Source organism: Gymnoscopelus microlampas, assembly GCF_963454915.1.
Source record: "Gymnoscopelus microlampas genome assembly, chromosome: 13".
Classification (NCBI taxonomy): Eukaryota; Metazoa; Chordata; class Actinopteri; order Myctophiformes; family Myctophidae; genus Gymnoscopelus; species Gymnoscopelus microlampas.
The window spans coordinates 22,174,620-22,196,174 of record NC_139950.1 but is presented as its reverse complement, the minus strand read 5'-3'; the positions used below and the strand labels follow the sequence as shown (position 1 = coordinate 22,196,174).

The 21,555-nt window shown below is 45.4% G+C and overlaps 1 protein-coding gene across 5 annotated transcripts in view; it reads right to left on the bottom strand.

Annotated features, from left to right (window-relative positions):
* The window catches only part of thada (THADA armadillo repeat containing), a 111,101-nt gene that overhangs the window by 64,447 nt on the left and 25,099 nt on the right, over positions 1–21,555 (bottom strand). For all 5 annotated transcript variants that reach the window (XR_014602025.1, XM_084075351.1, XM_084075353.1 and 2 more), the window contains exons 22-27: positions 15,989–16,098; positions 12,839–12,971; positions 10,627–10,749; positions 9,678–9,800; positions 9,461–9,552; positions 2,690–2,779 (exon numbers count right to left, since the gene is read on the bottom strand). Coding sequence is in view for 4 of the 5 variants with exons in the window: in XM_084075351.1 (XP_083931477.1) it covers positions 2,690–2,779; positions 9,461–9,552; positions 9,678–9,800; positions 10,627–10,749; positions 12,839–12,971; positions 15,989–16,098 (671 nt within the window). In the remaining variant the exon portion in view is untranslated. The remainder of the gene's footprint in view (positions 1–2,689; positions 2,780–9,460; positions 9,553–9,677; positions 9,801–10,626; positions 10,750–12,838; positions 12,972–15,988; positions 16,099–21,555) is intronic.

Here is a 21,555-nt window from a genome sequence, read left to right as displayed (position 1 = left end):
GGTTACGTTCTTTGCCACCACCATGGAGAGCAGGGGTAGGAATCCTCCACGGTGCATCCGGCTTGGCTGGGCATCCATAGCAACACAATTGTCAGTGTTCTACAGGCGGGAAGCCGGGTGGGGAGGGCGATCTCCATTGCTTGCACTAGCGACCCCTACCGGTTGGTCAAGGAACTTGTTCAGTGGGGTGTGGGACTAGGAGGAATAGAATGTTCCACAGCACGCATTAATTCCTCCCCGTGAAACTCCTCACTGTCAGGGGAAAAGAAGCGGCCCTGACATCACACGCATTAGAGGAGACACGTGGTTGTCTGTGCTTAGTGCTCACCCTATACAGTGATCCTCAACCATTGGTGGTCCGTGAAGATAATGCAAGTGGGCTCCCAAATAATTGGCAAAACACTACGATTTTAATGATAACATTTATTTTAATATTATGTTAAAAAAAAAAGTCATGAGTTTTCATTGAAATACTGCTAAATAGGAAGTTAAGTGTACTACGTTAGTTCCATTGATCCAAGCCGGAACACAATTGATTGATTCATCATAACATGCGCTGATAATGTGTGTGGTCAGATGGGTGGGAAAGCTTTCAAGATGTCCAAGTGGGCCCTGATCCAGAAAAGGTTGAGAACTACTGCCCTAGGACAAACTGTAGGACCAGAATGCATGGGGAATTGGCGGAAAAAGACAAAAAGACGAATCGTACTGTGTGTGAATGATGTGTATGTTAGAAGAGCAGAACATGCTCCGGGGCTCTTCCATAGTCATGCGATTCTCATAGCAAGCACAGACAGAGAACAGACCCCCTGCGAAAACAACTTGTGCTTTTCATTATTCCATTCATCTAGAGACACACGCACGCACGCGTGCGCATGTACAGTACACATACGACCGCAGTCCACTGGGACAGCCGTGTGATGGGCGAGATGGGAAATGTAATAGCGGGCTAATTAGGAGCTGGTCTAATGTGTTTAGTGTCCCAGTTCAGTCATGCACAGTGTGGGGTGAGCCGGGCAGGATGTGATGTCACAGATGCACCACAGGGACAGAGACTAAAGGGAGGATAGAGAGAACGAGAGGAGAAGAGAAGCAGAGAATTACTAGCATACGCGCTGTGGATGGAGACAGAGAGAGAGAGCTAGACAGAGACGGATGACGGCCGTAGCTGAGTGGGTAAGGAGGCCGTCTGGGATTTGGAAGGTTGCCGGTTTTGACCCTTGGTGGAGCTTGTAGATCGGCGAAGAGGTTTTCTCAAGAGGGAATAAAGAGAAGGCCAAGTACCGAGCCCAAGGCCAAGTTTCCTAAGTATTGAGGGTTTAAGTGGACATACACATTAAGATGAATCCAACATATTAATAGAAAAGATAACGTGTATAAAACATGAGTTTATACAACACTGATGATAGTGCTGAAGTCTGAAGACATCTATTAAATCTATGAAAAAGTTGAATCTGCATCACAATTTTCAAAAATATGTAGCGCTTCATCATCTCTCTCTCAGCTAAGGGGGTCTTTGGCCTGATAAATATTGTAGACCCCTGCTATACAGTAGATCAATAGTGTAATAGACAGTGCAACAGACTGGGAGACAGTAGTCTCAAGGGGGTTTGTACGCAACAATCACAAACAACCGCTTGTCAACTGTCATGACTGCTGTGTGCTGTTACATCTGGCTGGCATGATGCACTCTCTCTGGGAAGTCAGCGGAGCGCAGATCTGGTTCCGTGGGAACGTGGCTAATGTTTTAAAGGAGGGTCAGATGGAGTGTGGGGAATGTGAAAAGAGCTGGTCTGAGAGTGCACTCAATTAATTTGATCCATATTAAGATAAGAGTGACTGGGGAGCTATTGTACGAGCCAAAAGCTTTTAATAGGGGAACCGGGACCATGTTGATAAGAGATAAGCCCAATGAAGTCCAAGTGTGTAAGTGGGTACCAGTGAGAGAGAGAGAGAGGGAGAAATGGAGAGAGAGAGAGAATGTGCGTGCGTGTGTGTGTGTGCATGCATGAGAGTGTGTAAACAGCGTGGACTCTGTTGCCCATTGTAAAACATACCCACCTTAACAAGCCATTTAATCAGGCATTCAGTCTTAAAATCGCATTCATACCTAAAGTTAGAGAAACAAAAGCCACAGGTGGAGGGAGATTTTCACTTGACCAAGCAAGTGACAAATGCAATGAGTCAGATGGCTCCTAGAGGGGTAATATGGTTAGCTCTTACAGGACCTGGCTTTTGGTGAATTGAACTGGCAGTTCTTTTTTTGTGTTTTTTTTTTACAGTATGAACCTGTTGCACCCGCCTCTCTCTCTCTATTGTTCCTCTCTGTATCTCTCCTTCCACGTCGCTCCAGGAAATGGTTCATCAGTACAGACACATAACGAGCTTAACGAGCCTAACGAAGCTGTCGCGACTGGATTCAATTAAAATGCCGTGCAGCGTTAGCAGAGGGTGAGAACGTGATGGGATGGCAGTGGCTACACTAGGGGTGTGTGTGTTTGTGTGTGTGTGTGTGTGTGTGTGTGTGTGTGTGTGTGTGTGTGTGTGTGTGTGTGTGTGTCTGTGTATGTACAGTATGTGTTTCTTGTGCAATCAGAAAAGGGTGAGAAAACGATGTCAGGTGCCATGAATTGTGTGTGTGTGTGTGTGTGTGTGTGTGTGCAAGCCCGTGTACTGATGAACACCTCACCTGTCCACTGTGGCAGCAGCCTCCTCTAGCTGACTCAGGAGGAACGGATAAAGTGCTGGAAAACGAGTGAAGAACTCTCGACCTGTCATCCTATTTGAGAGAGAGAGAGAGAGAGAGAGAGAGAGAGAGAGAGAGAGAGAGAGAGAGAGAGAGAGAGAGAGAGAGAGAGAGAGAGAGAGAGAGAGAGAGAGAGAGAGAGAGAGAGAGAGAGAGAGAGAGAGAGAGAGAGAGAGAATGTCCAGCACAATATGAGCTATGCTAGAAGAACTACTAACCATTGGCAATGCTAAACACTCTGATTTGACCTCAAGAGACCATGAATCTTCATCAACATCAACAGATTGCAACTATAAGCCACGGACCCCCAATTTGATATGATTTTTTATATCTGGGACCCCAATCTACACCGTAAATTCCTCAGTGTTAATTTAACTCAGAGTAAACAAAAACTAATTCCAATTCCACAGACATGTAGGGGTCCATTTGGTTCCTAACTACCAATCATTTAGCTGGAGACCCCCTCGAACCCCCTCAAGGACCCCTGCGGGTCCCTGTATCCCACGCTGAGAACTACTAGTGTTCTAATCTAAATCAGTGTTGCGGTGAAGCCCTGCTCTGGATGAAGGGGGGAACATCTCAATGTGCTGCTTCCAACTAATCCATACCAAACCATTCCGTGGTATTCCGGGCCGAAGCAGGGGGTCGGCGTTTGTTTACGCTCCAGCGTGTGGAAATAAACAACCACTTTGTGAATATTTATGTTTGTGGCGCGTGCGTGTGGGTGTGTGAACGAACGTGCATACTCACTGTGTGTGCGCGCCGGGCAGCAAGACACAGTAAATACTGTCACGTGTGTTTGCGCTTACGTATTTACACGCGTCCGTCCATAAAATGACAAACTTTATTTAGCGTCGGCGGTCTAACTCCAAATGCTACGCCCCGCGCTCAGCCAAGGGGCCCCGTAAAAGTCTTTATTTAACCCTGGCCGTCTAAATCGAGGCCTTCCTGAAGGGAAGAGGTCTGAGCCTGCCAAACACATGACAGTAAGGCTGCTGGAGAGAATCGCAGGCTGCTTCAGTCATGACGCTATTAGTTCTGTTGCGACAGGCGAAAGTGTGCACGTATAAGTGCACACACACACACACACACACACAAGAATGGACTCCAGGCCTGGTCTGAGTTAGTTTCAGGCGCCGTCATGGTAACAAGGCAAGTGTGTGTGTGTGTGTGTGTGTGCGCGCGCACACACACAGGCGCGTTTCTGTGAGTGCTTGTGTGTATATGGTTGTGTGCCTATACCCAGCAAAATCGTGAGTTTTATTTAATTGTATAAAAATGGACCGTAAACTCTGCCAAGATTTTACAGAGTATGTTATGTTTTTGTTCTCTGTGCATATCGATGGTTATGTGTGTATATAACTGTGTGTGTATAAGACAGTACGACAGGGACAGCATGCTGTAGACTGGGAGAGATGCGGTCCTGTGGACTATTGTGTGTGCAACACTATAAAAATTGCGTGTACACGTGCTCAAAGTTAAATACAAATGAAATACAAATTATTAGGGTACCTTTGGTTCCATTTGCACACTCACAAGTTAAATTAACACTTAAGATCGGGCTTGGACAAAACCCTGTGTTCTTACTCTGCCCCACCCACCCTAAACGCCTGTTACCTGTCCATCACATCCTCAGCACCCACAACCCTCACCTTTAAACTGTGACCTTGTATGCTCGCTCATTCACGAGACAGAGAGAGAGAGAGAGAGAGAGAGAGAGAGATGGCGCAAGTTTAACCCACGTACAAACATGATACACACAATATGCTCACGAAACATGTGAATGAAGTCACATGAGAATGTGACTTCATTCACTTTGAGTGAGAGGAAAAGACTTGAGTTTAGGTTTAGGTCTACAAGTTACAAGAAACTTGATTTGAAGTCAAGGACTTTGATATAATTTTATGTTTAAGTCAAGCACTTTGATTCTATTGTCGGTTAAAAGCTGACTAAGCAGCAAGTATCTCAAATGTGTTTTTTCCTCACATCCACAGTAAGAGTGCAATAAATATTTTTATTGAAACGAATTAAGAATCTTAGGCAGAAAAAAAAGAACACATTTTTGCACACACACACACACACACACACACACACACACACACACACACACACACACACACACACACGTGAAGACTAAGCAGCCAGCTGACTTTCTGCTTTGGGTAAGAAAAAGAAATCCAAGCGATCAACCACAAACACATCCAACAAGTACATCCTATTAACACCAAATAATTGATAAACAAAGATCTAAAAAAGTCCTTAATGATTTTTCTCAGATTAGGTTTTTATTTTATAAAATGTAAAAAAAAATGTATACAGTATTAAAGTAAGGTTTTGCTCAGCTTATTAAATAAATAAAAAAGTATTTAGTGGAGCCACAGAAATGTTTTATAAATAAACGTATAGTTGTAAAAGGGCTGTGAATGATACGATTATTCAATATTACATTTCTACTATGACCAGACCACAAACTTCACCGGAGCGCCTGTGAGGTCTTGCATTGACGTGGGGGAGATTTGCAGATTTAAGTTATCCATTTGTAACTATGAGTGTACAAATGGAACCAAATGGACCGGTAATTTGTACCCGCTCAGAGTTAAATTAACACTGAGGATGTTACTGTGTGTGTATGAAGAGGCAAATGCGTAGGCAGGGGGTCTGTGGTATGTGTGCACGTGTGTGCACCCGACCCTCCTCCACTCTCTCTAATGAGAGTTCCTCGGTCTGACAAGACTCTCCTGTGATAGGCCTTTGTGGAGGTGAAAGGTCAGGGGTCGCGTCAGAGCAGATTAGGTGGGGCGAAGGGGAGGTCACGAAGGGATGAGAGCAGGAGGTGTGTGTGAGGTGGCCCTCACTGCCTTGTGTGTGTGTGCTCTTCTCAAAGCACAATATTCTTAATTTGGGGTTTAAATCAACTCTTTACTGTCAAGATATCTTTCCGTACATCTCTCCTCTACACACACACAAACTGAGAAGCAGGCGTACACACCATTTCCCACTTCCTACACTTGTATACCTCGGTCTTAGAGGTCCCCACGGTTGGGGCACAGTTAATGGGTCATGTGCCTTGCTCAGGGGCCCTGGGACCATTAAGGCCCCTTGTACACACCAAACTGACATCAGGCCGTCTGTAAGCGTCTTTGGCCAACAATCATCCCTCTTTGTGGTGTGTTCCCCAGGCCGTTCACCGGTAGTCAGCCATTGGAGGGTTCTCATCACCCAACGACAGCATTATGTTCAAAGTCGGAATGGTAGAGCTCTCTGACCTACTGTTCAGCCTGAGCAAATCAGAGCACGAGAAGTACACAGCAAGACAACAAGGAGACAGAGGGCTCTACAGTACCAGTATTTCACTCGCATTTGTCTCTAAAACACAAATTGTGTGCAATCTGGACAAATAATTTACAAGCACAGAGTTCATTATATTTTCTATCCAAAGTAAAAGTGAATTAAATCAAAGTCATTTTTTTGTTATGAGAATCCTCTATTATAATGGAAAAGGGGTAATAACCTTATTCATTCACATATTGTCCTAGTGTAAAGAAAGTTAATTCCTCTCCATCGACTGACCCTGTAGTCTGAGGGCTTTTGGAGCAACTTCTTCCCCATTAACCCCGACATCAAAGTTTGGGCCATGTCATTACAAGCAACCTTACATTTTTAAAACGTGTTTCAAAAAACTTCTTGTAGATCAGCTATTTTCATACGTGAAAGTATATAAGGCTTAATTGGATAAACTTGAGGGGTCACACAATGCAAAGCGATCGAAGTGGGGTCCAGGGACTTTCTGGGACCCTTGCAGATCTGTAACTCTGAGAGTGTACAAATGGACCCTTACAGGTCCATTTGGTTCCATTTGTACACTCTCAGAGTTATGGCAGTCCTTGAAATGAAAAGGTTTGTAGAATTACTGAGTTAGTCCTGTCAAGTCATCTTGGTATGGGCCTTTACATATGGACGGCAGGGTTCTGGGGCAAAGCATGAAGAGCTGAAACAAGGGTTGAAGCAAAGCTGGAGGCTTTGCCTGGAATGCAGACTCCTCTCCCTCCTCCGTTTCTCTTTTGTTTGGAGCTAGAGTTTATTCATAACAGCAACATGGAGTCATGGAGAGGGGAGCCAGGGTCTTGGCTCACTGGGAGACTCACACAGTACACAAGCAAACAACACTCTTAATGCCAAGACACAGACACACAAACAGAGCACCAAAAAGCATGCAACACATAAATACACGAGTGGATTAATACAAGTCTGTCGGTTTGTGTGTTGTGCATGTTATCTACATTTCATTTCCCTGTGCGTTTGTGAGTTTCTGTGTGTGTGTATACTGGCTCACAGGGGTTGATACATTTCACCCCTAGTGGACCTAGAGAGCCTTATCCAACACACACACACACACACACACACACGCACGCGCGCGCACACACACACACAGCGTCAGACATTGGAGCGGACAAGCTGTCACGACACATTTACTGTGGCCAGAACATTCAACCAAATAATCACAGTAATAATACAGACCAGACACACACACACACTCACTCAGGGTCAATTCACAAGTTGTAAGTCATAGGCTTAATGTGCGTTAACTTATACTTGCTTTCTCTTCTTTATGGCACATGCACGTACAAACGCACACACACAAAGTGTACAGGTTAATCTCCCCTCTTATACACACTTACATTATAAACCTTGTATCTCCATATTATTTTTTCTTTTTGTAAATCAATGCCTTACGTCATCATACAAGAACGTCACACAAAAGTAGTGAAAATAGCAGATCTACAAGCTCACAACGCGTCGCCTCGTTGTGAGGTTGTAGATCAGATATTTTCACCATTTTATTTTTATAATAATAAATAGGGACGGTTTTGGACGTACAAGGTTTCCACCCGACGATATACACAAAAGTGTACAGACGGGATACACACCACCATCTGAATGTCATCGGCCTGCCTGTGAGAGTGTGAGTGTTCAGAGAGTGGAGACCTTGGTCACACCACTCAGCTTAACTAAAGCGAAACAGACAGGAGCTCCTGCAGTCGGGTCCTAGTGGCTTACAGCCTCATCACATGAAACAGGACGGAGGGCCCAGTGAAACTCTACCCTGGCACCGTGACGGTAACAGCTCTCTGGGAGAGCCCGCTCCTCTACCGACAGTGGTTCTCAAACATAAGACCCCCAAATTCTTATGCATTTGGCCACAGACCCCCATTTGAAAATATTTTGTGCCAGGGACCCCCATAAGAGAAAACTTTAGTATTTACACTGTTCCCTCATTTTGCTGGGGACCCCCTGTAACGCCCTAAAGGACCCCTCGTGGTCCCCGGACTTCACATTGAGAACCAGTAGTCCAAGACGTCTTGCAAGGAAGAGCAGAGAGAGTTAACAACTGACTCCTGCCAGGTGACAGAGATAGTTTTGTGTGTCCTGTAATCCTGATTCCCACTCATTCTCACTTACAGATGACCACTGCTGTTGCTCTCTCCACTTGGAACAACTCGGTTCTGGTCTCTCTAAAACGCTCCTTGTCCACCGGATGGAGAACAGAATTCACCTAGACTTCCACATTAACATTAGCGCCCAATTAGACAGCAACAGTCCGGGTCCTCAGGATCGGAACCACTCTCAACGTTTCCTATTGCCCATAATGCACCTCTCTGTTGGGTCTCGTGCCGATTCTAAAGCCTGATTTACACTTTGTCATACGATGGTGTCCCGCTGCCTAAGATATGGTGTGATATACAAGCTAACAACACGCTGCGATGCGACAGGATAAATCAGGCCTAAGCGGTGCGGCTCAGTGACGGGGAGACTTGGTGGTTGACACAACAGGGGTCCCCCCCTCTTTGTCAAAGACACATGGTATTTCACTCATGGTAATCAATACAAGGGCATGCAACACATGGCCAGTCCTTTAGTTACACACACACACACACACACACACACACACACACGTATGACATCCACTTACTGGTCTCATTCCCTCACACAGACACGGGCAGACACAGGTCAGAGGTGAAGGTCAGTGGGCAAGTGTCAGGAGAAGAGCATGATGGGGAGGAGGGGGGGGGGGGATGGCTAGAGTTCTGCTGTCGACCAGTTAAAGCATGCGAGGGGTCATTGGGTGAACGAGTGTAACGGTACCCGGGTAGATTTGTTTTGCTATGTGTGAGGAAAGACATGTCTCTAAAGAAACTTACTGCTTGAGAATGACAGAGTCTTAGACCGGCAATTAGGACCTCTTCTGTTACCCAATAGGATCAAATCTAGCTAGTGCTCACACCGTGGTGTGTGAACGTAGTGGAGACATATTTCCACAGCCGTTAGACCGACTGGATATGTAGACTGCTTTTTGGGAGCTTTGGCAAAAGTGGTGTGACAACAGTGGCCCCTAGTGGCGAAAGGTAAGAACTGACTGAACACTGTCACTTTTTATTATTCATCATTCAACAATCAGTCGTTGTTGGTTGTTGATGGTTGTTGGTGTCTGTGTTAATTATTATTATTACTATGTTTGTGCCAGAGTTGTTTTCATTCTACCTCAGTGCACGTGGCAATAAAGTAAGGCTGCAATTACTTTGTTGATTAAAAAATAATCTCCATTTAAATAAAATAAATCCCCACTCTTCTCCATAATTCGATTAAATGATCAATTAAATCGATTAGTATGATTAAGCTGAACTAAAATATCATTAGGGAGGATAAGAGGCAAACCTGTTCTTTTTTGAATGCTCATCCTTTCCTTTCTTCACTCCAAAGATCCTTGTGATCAATGTGCTGAACAGAAGAGTGGAGGAGTTCCTCACCTGAACGAGAGGAGAAAAGACATAAGGGAAGTAAAGAGAGACGAAAGAACGACAATGATAAGTTCACATCTCTACACACTGCCCCTATTACAACTGATGGAGATGGAGAAGAGAAGAGAACTCACAGCCCAGACAGGGGAGGTAAAGCCCAGGACAGCCGCCTGCATGCCCTCAGAGACGAAGGGGATGATATTCTCTCCCAGACGAGTGTCTCTGTACAGAGCCCTCAGGATGTTCAGGGCATGGACCTGAGGGGAAAGGAGAACAAAGCATTGTTTTCCTCCAAAGCACATCTGTTTTACTAACTAGACAGGACATCAGGACGACAGGAAAGAGTGGAACAGGGACTTTCAACACAAGTCTGAAGCTATTAGCTCAAATTCTTCTTCTTCATCGTCCTGCCGAGGTGCCCGCGAGCAAGGCACTGAAACCCTGATTGACCGCTGACTTGTTCCAAATCATTCCGTATAAGAATGCCAGCTGAAATGCTCTCCATAAATAAATACTGCCATAAGAAATTATTATCAAAGAAAATCAATGCAATTAGATCTGCTAGTTGGGAAATGAATGAACAATGTAAGTCAAGATAATCAAGAGAAGGCCCTGGTGTGATCAGAGCCTGGCTTTCCCAGGTACAAGGAGCTACAAGGATTGACAACTCAAATTCAGGGAAAATTGGGTTTGTAGTGGGACATATAAATACAGTAAGTAATCACACACATGAAAAGAAAAACAAAACACATACACACAAATATACCAAACTCATTCATCGCCCTATTTAAAGTGCAGATGCTGAAGACATGTGAATCTACAGTCTGTTAACCACTTAAACCCAAGATAGGCCCAGGGTCACCCAGGGGCCTATCTTTGGCCCCCTCCTTTTTTCCCCTCCACACCAAACATCTTAGCTGAAAAACAGCCGATCTACAAGTTCACAACAGGTTGCATAATTATCAATTATTAGTCAATGAAAATAGCTGATCTACAAGCGTGGATCAGCTATTTTCAGTGAATGTTCACCCATTGTGACATGCCCAGAATAGGGATGCTAGGGTTCCTGTGGTGAACAGGTACCTGGGGGACAGTGGAGTGGGCAGTGTCTCTGTCGGTGGAGGGCATGGCCAGAGCCGTCAGCTGTCTCATGGTCATCTTCAGCAGACTGCAGCTGGACGACTTGGGCTCAGAGGACAACAGCGCCTGGGGATGGTCAGTGGACAGAACGGATAAAGTCATTCATCACTCTCAACCTGGCGTCCCAATGGGCATTTCATTATAGCTCGGTGGTCTTGTGGTTGTTAAGAGTGTCTGCCATGAGATTGGGTAATGAGGAGGAAGGATGGAGTCCTGAAGTCCCTAAAACCATGTGAATTCAGAGTGGAACAATGGGAATAATGGAAGTGAGAAGAAGATGGAAGGAGAGAGGAGGGCGCATCGGGGGTGGAGAGAGGAGAGGAGAGGAGGAGGAGGAAAGCGGGAGTGCTGGGGCGTCCCGGGCTGGTTCAGACCAGCACGAGGGCTGGTCTGGAGCCAGCCTTCCCAGGCCTCTCCCTCTCTCTGGAGGAATGTGGCTCACAGCCTCTGCCAAGGTGTTGACTTCAGCTTTTCTTCAGACTTCCTCTGCTTGCTCTCTCTCTCCCCCCCCCCCCCCCTCCTCTCTCTCTCTCTCTCTCTCTGATCTACTATTAACAATTTAGGCAGATTCTCTTATTCAGAGCAACTTACAAAGTGTAAGGTCACAGTAAATGGCATATGAACCCTAGTAATTGTTTTTTACTAATTCCAGGGTCACGCAAATAGATTGCAAAGAGAGCTACATTACATGCTACAAAGAAACTAGGATAACTAGGATAATGTAAATATCCTAGTTATCCTAGCTTCTGTCTAAACAACATGCTATTTAAATAACATATTTAGTGTTTGTGGACAATCAAACAATGTACTGTATCTATATACTGTAACATAACATAACATATGCGAACAAGTACACATCATATACTGTATACTAGTAACCATCAACAATGGACAGTAAGAACATTCTGAATATAGTATCTGATATAGTATCTGCCCGACGGATATATGGGTCTGTCCCAATTATCGTCCCGAGGACGTAAAACTAGCTGCCAAAGGGGTATCTTATGAGTTTCTTATCTTTGTTTATCTTACTCCAAAACATAAACTCTACTTTGTAGATAGCCTTTCAGACAACATGCAATTCAGGTTTATACTGCATTACACCCGAGAGGTATTCCAGTGACGCCAGTAGCACTCAGTTTAGCAGCCATATGACTGCCCTATACCTAATAGCAGCCATATGACTGCCCTATACGTAATAGCAGCCATATATGACTGTCCTATACATAATCATGGTAAAAGAAGGCATTAGAGCTACATGAAGTCAACTGTCTTGTACATTTAAAATTGACCTTTAGATGCTGCAGTATGATGTATCAGAGGTAAGATGATGGTGGGTTAATAACCAGTCAGTCAAGTGTAAAGGCGGGATAGAAGAGAAGAGATTAGTTGTTGAGGTTTGTGGGATCGGTGACTATCAGGAGGGGTCAACAAAAGGACAGCGCTTGGGTGCGTGTGTGTGTGAGTGAGTGAGTGAGTGAGTGAGTGAGAGAGAGAGAGAGATAAAGAACAGAGAATGAGTAAGACAGAGAATGAGTGCGAGACACAGAGAGAGCGAGAGAGACAGGGAGAGAGAGTGAGTGAGAGAGACAGACAGACAGATGGATTGATTAAAGACTCAGTGTTCTTCCAGTGCGAGTACTCCAATGGTGCGCCAAAACTGCTGATTGCACTGCTTATGAGAAGTAAACATGAACGCATGCACTCACAGCACACACACATATACAGAAAGGTTTCTATTACAATGTTTGTGGAGTCCTCCCATTGAGAACATTCATTCTCCAAACTCTACACTTAACCCTTACCATGTCTATTTAGCAGCTCATAAGGCAAACTATAAAACGCCTTTTGATTCCTTTACATGAAGTCCTTTAATGAAATTAATAAGATGTAGAGGATATTTTTAAAAATGACACTCAAAATAATGTGGCTGGTTGGTCTCCTGATCCTGTTTCTGCATTTTGTTACACAGGTATACACACAAATACATACAAATCCTCAGTGTTCATGTATCCATTTGTAACTCTGGGAGTGTACAAATGGAACCAAATCAATGTGGTTCTAAATGTACACTCTCAAAGTTAAATGAACCCAAAAGGATTTTACAGTGTCGATGGACACACGTACATACACACACACACACACACACACAGACCTGGATGTAGAAGGGTATTCCAGCGCTGCGTCGTGTGGCACACAGTTTTGACGAGGGGTCACTGGACTTGACCTCCTCCAGGACCTCAGACAGCCAGCGGGCAGGCAGCTGCTGCAGCGCACGACTCCCACTCCTAACACACACACACACACACACACACGTCAGCAGTCGAACCATACACTTGATGACAGTGCTCCTGTTACCTGAGATCAGTTGGGTAGGGCAAAAACAAAGACAAAAAGAAAGACAATCAAACACATAGAAAACTCTTGTGCAGTTGCACTGTGCTTTCAGCTGACCTATTTTGAACACCACATTTGCAGGTTAATTATAATAACAATTGAGGTAGCTTCAGTTGAATTCTCAGTCACACAGAAACAACATAATTAAAGAGGCAGTGCCACGATTTTGGTTTAGGTGTGTGTGTGTGTGTGTGTGTGTGTGTGTGTGTCTCTCTATGGAGTTGACATTACTACTACACCTGGTGTGGTTAAAATGTGCGAGTCTTCCCTGTGTATTGTCAGTTTATTTTTGTAAGCTTCTCTATTTTACTATTTACTTCACTTAAGCCATATATAGTTCATTGTATGTCGAATAGTTAAAATAGACCTATGTATAACAGATCATGACGCGTTGTGTATATTTTGAACATTTTGACATGCCCAAAATAGAGACGCCGGATTGAAAGCGGTTCATACCAATTCACCCAGATCTGACGCGCGCACGCACACACACACACACACACACACACACACACACACACACACACACACACACACACACACACAGATGGGAGAGAGACTGCTGGTGAAGAATGTACCCTCCTGTTCTGTGAGAAGCTGTTGTTTTAGCAGGGTCAGTGGACCGAGGAGGCCAGTTCAAACAGTCCAAGGTGGAGGACAGACCAAGGGCATATGGTGGGCTTGTCTGTATGCACAGCTACATACACACATGCATGCATACATACACATAGACATACTGACACACACACACACACACACACACACACACACACACACGGTGATATAGGCAAGAAAGAAGAGAGAGACACTTGGTGCACTCCTGCACCGAGCTGATCTGTACGTATGAAAAGAGCAACTACCTTTTAAAAAAATGCAGTTTTTTGTGCGCCATTTCAAACACATTTGAAAATAAAGCTATTTATCTTAAAAGGTTTTATACCAAGTCACTGCAAAATCTTGAAAAAGTGCTGCTATAGCATCAAAAGCTTTATACCAAGTTACTCATAACTAAACTATTCCTAACAGCAAATGAAGATTTTTGGTTTTGTAAGCTGTTTTTTTCTAAATTGCAATACGTGACACAGCTCTGTTTACACAATTCTTTATTTCTTAGTTTTGATCATTTTTATTTGACACTTGTTTTGGCAATGCAAAAGTATGTTTTCTCATGCCAATAAAGCTTTCTTTGAATTGACAGACGTGTAGGGAGACGGAATAAGGCGACAGAAAAGACGGTGTGAGGGGACAAGTGCAATGGAGCTCAGCAACCCCAGAAACCAACACACAGCATCAAACAGCAGTGGTTCAACGCCCCACAATCAACACCCCATAACCCAGCTCATGGCCTGCATACCATCCATGCACTGCTGCCTCCAGCCCTGCTCCACACACACACACATAAACATGGGTATGCACACACACAGAGGCCCAGAACAGAACAGAACACACACAAACTCCCAGTACGCCTACACACAACCACTAGAATGTCGCCGTCATTACACAACACACTAGTCACCCACCGAGAGAGAGAGAGAGACAGGGAGAGAGAAGGGGGGGGGGGTTCTTGTACTTGAGCGGACAATCAACTTTTTGTCCAAACTCCTCCGAGTCGTCTCGGCTCAAAGGCAGCAACCTTTCCGACGCTTTGTGGTTCGTCACCTGCTCTAGGGCCAACACGTCTTCCAATGTGAGTCTCCGCCGAGGAAAAACGGGGGCGGGACAGGGTCAAAGAAAGCAGAGCAATTCTTTCACGACATCCTGAAACTAAAACAATTGTAGATTTTTCCGTTCTTCAAGGACATTAGCGAGGGGGGATCATATTCAGCCCAAGCGGAGCGGGGTTGAAGAGGAGGTCGGGAGTGACGGCCATCTTGGGTACGAGTCTCAGGTCTCCTAGCCAAGTTGAATGTTGTGCCTGGCAGCCCTCTTGTCCATAGAGAGGCCCCCCGTCAATCTAGCACCGTTAAATGCACAATGAAAAGCACCTGCGTCATCATGGCTGGAGACATTCAACTCCACACAGACACACACGTGCACACCCACACACACACTTCCAGCAAGCTCTTTGAACTGGCATTTATTTACAAAATAATAGTACCATAATAGAGCAATAATTTGCTCTCCGCTGGGATCACAACAGAAATTATATTTTTTTGCACAATTAAAGGGACATAACCAAATACGACTTGCTACAACATTCAAATGCCCAGTCCAGATACATTTTAGTCTTCTTATGGTTGTTTCTATTTGAGGAGTGGTTTTGAGATGACCTGTATATTTCAAGGCATATTGATAGAAACCATAGCGTAATTTCCATGTTTAAACACTTGCTGCTACATGTCAAAGATTTTGTCCACCACACAGCACCAGGCCTGTCAACCTTGGAAAAAGGATTATGTAAAACCTGCATCTCCCAGTCCGATTACATTTGCAAAGGAGTTCAAAGAACATCCTAACTTGAGGAACCAGTCAGATGAGATGAGGAGTTGGAATTAATTAATAATCATATTGCAGACCAATTGTCCTTCCAGCCTACACTGTAGGTAGGGCTGAATGGATACAGAGGTCGCCTGAGAAACAAGGTCCCAGGTGTGATTCCCGGCTCCGGCTAAGCGTCGATGTGTCAATGAGCAAGACAATCAACCTGCAATTTCGTCAGAAAGTATTATTATTAGGACATGGCCTACTGGCACAGCGCTCGACTGAGTACGTAGAAGAGCACTGCACAATCAAACTCACACCAGCTTTTTGTTTACTTTAGAGGGACAAATCATACAAGTGTGCTTTGTTAAATAAAATGTGTACCCGCTACTACGCAACATGCGTACAGGATGGCAGGTCTGCCACAGACATACACATGATCAAAGACACAAACATAAATACATCATCACACCAACGACACACACACCTGCATAGCATCTCGGTGAGGCGTACAAAGCCCACGTAGGCTAGTTCGAAGGCGCCGCGGTGACGAGACTGAAGAAGCTGCTGACGGAAATAGAGGCCCACCCCTTCCACCTGAGAGAGTGAGAGGGAGAGAGAGAGAGAGCCATTACAAGATAAATAACTTTTACAAAACAGTTAAGGTTAAAAATTGTAAAAAGCTCTGGGCCGTAGCGTGACGGTCCAGGCACACTAGGCTGCAATGCCAGCCTGACAGCGTGTTGTGGGTTCGACTCCCGTTCCCGACGACCTTTGCTGGGTGTCACCCCCCCATCTCTCTCCCCATTTCCTGTCAACCTACTTTCCTTATCCCTATCTAAAATAAAGGCATAAAAAGCCCCCAAAAAAAAAATTTTACATTTTTTTATAAAAAGCTCAGTGTATAACTGTACATTGTCTTCTGTGTACCGTGTTATTTTTGTTATTTTGGGTGAAATTCTTAAGCTTTATTTAATAACAGTTTAAGTGGAGAGACAGGAACTGCGGAGAGAATAGGGTTACATGCAGCAAACTCAGGGACCTGTGTGGTATGCGCCCTAATCACTTGGCTATCAGGACATCCCAATGATTGCTGTGCTGTTACTGTGTGTTCGACTAATAACATTTGATTTGATTACTGGGTCAAGCCATTATCGCCACACGGCTGTGTCACGTGTTGAAAATAGCAGATCTACAAGCTCACCACGCATAGCAAAGTGACGCGTTGTGAGCATGTAGATCAGCCATTTTCTTATACATCTCTGTCGCTGTAGCCAGTGTGCCTGACCATGTCAAGCGTGAGAGCGGCATGTCACTAGCGTGACAAGTGTGTTCAAATAAGGACGCTGAGACATCCACATAATGACCACTGTCAGTAAAACCGTCAAGTTAGTAATAGTGTTAGTAACATTATTCTAGCTACACACACGCACACTAACACAGACACACACACACACGGCCACGTTATGTTTCTGTCGCAGTGTGTAAACACATGAGTGTATTGCAGGTGAGGGGCAGGGCGAGGCGGACGCAGGCCTCCAGTGCCCTGTCATTACACTGTGGCATCACCACCACAGAGGAGGCCAGGCCTCGGTCGTGGCCCTGTGCCATTTCTGGGGTGGCATGGAGGGCACCGGGAGGGGTTGGCGAGGCTGGGGGGGGGCAGGCACAGCCCACCGTGTGAAAAAGCCTTCAGGGGCCACGGGTGGATGTGGGGTTAGACAACATGTAAACTAACACAGGCACGGACCCGCAGATGCATGATGTTACATCATCTCCTCTAACCCTTACCCCCGTTCCCTGGGAGCCGAATCCTTACGAAACCCTCGCAGCCCTCCCTCTCTCCGCCCACCCTGCTCCTCTCCTCGCCGCAGGTTTACGATACGATTGCAAACGTAGCGCTTAAATTGACCCCTTTTTTTTTCTCTTTTTTTTTACAAACACGCCCAAATGACTGGTCCATCAACTCAACTGACCCTGTGGACCTAAAGTGGACCAACCGAAAACACCAAAGTATGGACAGGGGCAACCGCAGCAGTACCAGCCCAATGACTTATCACATCGCTGGCCAGAGTGGACGTGCAGGGCAGGCCTGACCTCACCGGGGGTAAAAATGGGAGCGACAGTCACTGTTGAGAGGGCCATGGTGGCTTGGACCAGACCGCTGCGGTGCAGTGTGGTGCAGTGTGGTAGAGTGCGGTGCTGAATTGGGCCGCGCCAGACTCTGGCTACGGCTATTTAAAGGTTCAGTCTCCCTGAAGGTTTTTGAGTGACTGTTAAAAGAGGCCGAGCAGGCTTCCTGCACGGGGCGGTGAGGGAGGAGGAGAGGGAGGGGGGTTGACTTTATTTAGACGTCAACTTCCTGTTTGCAACGCGCCTGTCTCCCAGAAAACTTCCATGTGCGGAGAATGAAGTTTCCCAACTCTAATTACACATATGGCTCTGGGCCGTGTCGCTGACCCAAATAGCTGACTTCTGCCTCCGACGACAGCGGCCTCAGTCTGAGCGCGGCAGTCTGGTGATAATCAGAACGCCGCTGCACTCATTCCTGTTGCTGTTGTTGTTGTTCCGTCTAATGACCACAGGCCCCAGGAGGAGTTATGCAATTCTGACCAAGAGACTAGGCTAAAGGCTGCAGTCAATATTCTGCACAAAGGTTCAGTGTTCACTTCTCTTTTCTCCGGGCCCTTGCCTTCCACTACACAGTAAAAGTTTCTGTGTTCATTTGACTCTAATAACTCTTTTCGACTACAAAAACTAAGCATGCCGTGCCGTGAAATGCATTTCACGGGTTCTGGATTTGTTTCCATACGCTACAGCTCGGTTTCAGATTAGGTTCCCAGAACCTCATTTGGGCCCTGCTCAGGAGGTGGTCCTAACCCTGAGTTCTGGGAACTCAGAACTTGTTCAAAATGTTTCCAAAATAGACAAAACTCTCTTGGGAGTTTACAAATGGATAAATTAACATTATGATCAATATTCATTAACTTTTTCTCTTCTCTTATTCCATGTTCTATTCTTTTTAATTCTACAGATTTTAAACAGTAAAATCGGTAAAAATCAAGCAAATGTGGCATGAAACCGTACTGGGGACCAGGGGAATCCCATATAGGGAGTAGCGGTACAAACCGCAGCCATCAGACGGATGCCAAATATTTTAACAAAATGACACAACTAGTTTTGACCTTTCATGGATGTAGGGACCCATGTCTAAACATTTCGTTTACCCTTAGGGGACCAGCAGGGGTAGTGTATGATGAATACACAGTACGGTAGCTAATCTTTTAAACCAAACATTAAATGGATACCCCCGGCAGTCTGGCCCACAAAACTGAAAGCAACCACGATCCATTCTTAGTCCACTCTGCCCTCCTCTGGTCTGTCCCATGAGACAGGCTGTGTTTGTGGAACTTTTTGAGGGACAGTAACAGACTTTTTTCAGCCAGCCAAAGGACACAACAGTGGGAGTGGGAGAGAGAATGGCAGATATGAGCAGAGCAAAGCTGAGCTAAGCTGTCATTTACCAGAAGAATGAAGCCTAACCTCACAAGATAGAGCAAAAGACAAACAAATTATAGTGCTTTAAAGGACTTAGATTTATGAGAAGACAACAACCCCATCACAGACTGGATGCTCACCATGTTTAATATAGTACATGAGCTAATAGTAGAAAATGGATATTTATAAATCACTTATATTAACTTAATGATGACACCGTTTGTGTGCGAATGTTTCTCTCTTCACCACAGCCACAAAGCCAGACTAATGGCTCTGTCTCTTCTGTGTAACCAGTGTTCCAACCAATACAGTCCGAGTAAGGCTAAACAAACACCAGAGATGTCAAACTCACTGGGACCTCCTGGACACACACACATGCACACAGAGAGTGTGTGCCCTCCCAAGATGGAGGCAGCAGCGCTCTCCCATCCATCTCTCTCTCTCCATCCGACATTCACGTTACATTCCGTCGCTCTCTCCACTCCTCGGCTCTGGATCATCGATAGAAAAAATTAAACACGGCAGCATCATCCATGTCAACAACTGCTGCTGTTGCCATGGCGCCGCCCGGTAACGGAAACATCTGCGGGGTTGCCGGGCCAACGGGATCCCAACACAGGGATGCCGGTGGGGGAATCGCATCGGAAAGATGTGTCTCGGTGTCAGCAACACGTGTGTGAGGTCTCGCTGACACACACACACACACACACACACACACGTTTGACAAAGCATGTCATCTCTATGGTAAGGCAGAGTAACTTCTGTCTACACAGAATAAACCCGAGACGATTCCAAACACTGCAGAGGTTTGAACTCACTCCATCCAGTGTTAAATGGTAGCACGCACACACACACACAAACACAAAGAGTGGACAAGAAACGCAACGACTTAAACCCTCTAAACTGGACCCGAGTTGGCTCTGTATATAGACCGCTTTTTTCTGTCATCGCCCAATGCCCTCGCCAAAAATAGTCGATCTACTTGAGCTTGAAGATCTCTTATTTTTTTGGCCAACGTTCCCCCCCCAGAATATGGACGTTGCAGCTCAAGTGGTTTAATGAAAGGCAACTGTAAGAGGAGGGGGGGGGGGGGTGGACAACAGGAATTCAGATTTTCCTCATGTCCCTGTGGTCATCACAGAGACCATGCCATTGGCTCCCTCGGTGGCTTAACAAGCTGCAGTGCCGCGGTGACCGCGAGGGGATGGCACGGCGATAATGACATCATCTCTTAATAATGCTGGTGTGGTGACATCTTTAGCGAGGCCAGGAGGCCGTTTCTGAAGCTGCATTTGGCAGACTTGCGACGGTCCTTTGTAAGTCACCCTTTTGGACTCTCCCTTTAAAAATGTTCAAAGTTCAAGATGGACTTGACCCTCCCTTTAAGGACGTTAACTTTTGTGTAAAATCAACTCTTAACGAGGAGCTTAGTAGCTTACACAGTAAAATCAGTTCTACTGTAATGCAACTCTCTAAGTTGCAAATGGTTAAATTAAGTAGTATTTTACTGTGTAGCATAAATGCACAGAGAAATGTGGCCATTATCCCTATGGAGACAGCTGGCAAGGCTAGCAAGCTAGCAAGATAACCCATATTTATCTGAGAATAGATTGAAAAGAATGCTAAATCCTATAGTACTATATTCAGCAAGAAGCCATGACTCTACAGAGGTCTAACCAGGACATAGAAACTATAGTCCTTCTTTATCTTCATACATGCACACACAACAACAACACACACAGCAGTTTGTTACTTCCTACTTTCTCTATAGACATTTCCTCTCATAGGGGTGTAAATATATGGTGTGTATACACACACACACACACACACACAAATAGTTGTCTGAGTGGTTCAGCATGTTAACCTCCATAATAACAAGGGTACCAGACATAGGCTGTACTTGACTGTGTAGGGGGTAAATGGCGGTGTGTGTGTGTGTGTGTGTGTGTGTGTGTGTGTGTGTGTGTGTGTGTGTGTGTGTGTGTGTGTGTGTGTGTGTGTGTGTGTGTGTGTGTGTGTGTGTGTGTGTGTGTGTGTGTGTGTGTGTGTGTGTGTGTGTGTGTGTGTGTTGTTTGTCCTGCTCAGGGTTTTCCTCCTGGAGGTGGAAGTGATTTGGAAAGAATGCAGGGGAAAGGGAGGGGCGTCGCGCCTGTTAAAACCAGCGGGGTCGGCCTCAAATGAAAGCGCGGCGCTAACGAGGGCGGATGCTAATTGAAGAGGCTCCCAGCGTGGTGTTGCGCATGCATGCACACACACACACACACACACACACACACACACACACACACACACACACTTAAAGCAGTCAATAGTACAGTACGTTCATCCACACACAAACACACACCGTAAACATGACAGCTTTTTGCAGTGGGACTAGTGTGGGGGTTGTGTATGTGTGTGAGAGAGAGCGAGCGAGAGAGGGAGTTGATGTAAACAGCTATCTAGGAGCTGAGGGATGTTGTGTGCTGGTAATTTCATGCCTTCTATATCTTCAAATCACTTGGTTTATCACAGTAGACAACTGGCTGTCCATTGTTTATTCCCTCTTCTCTGATG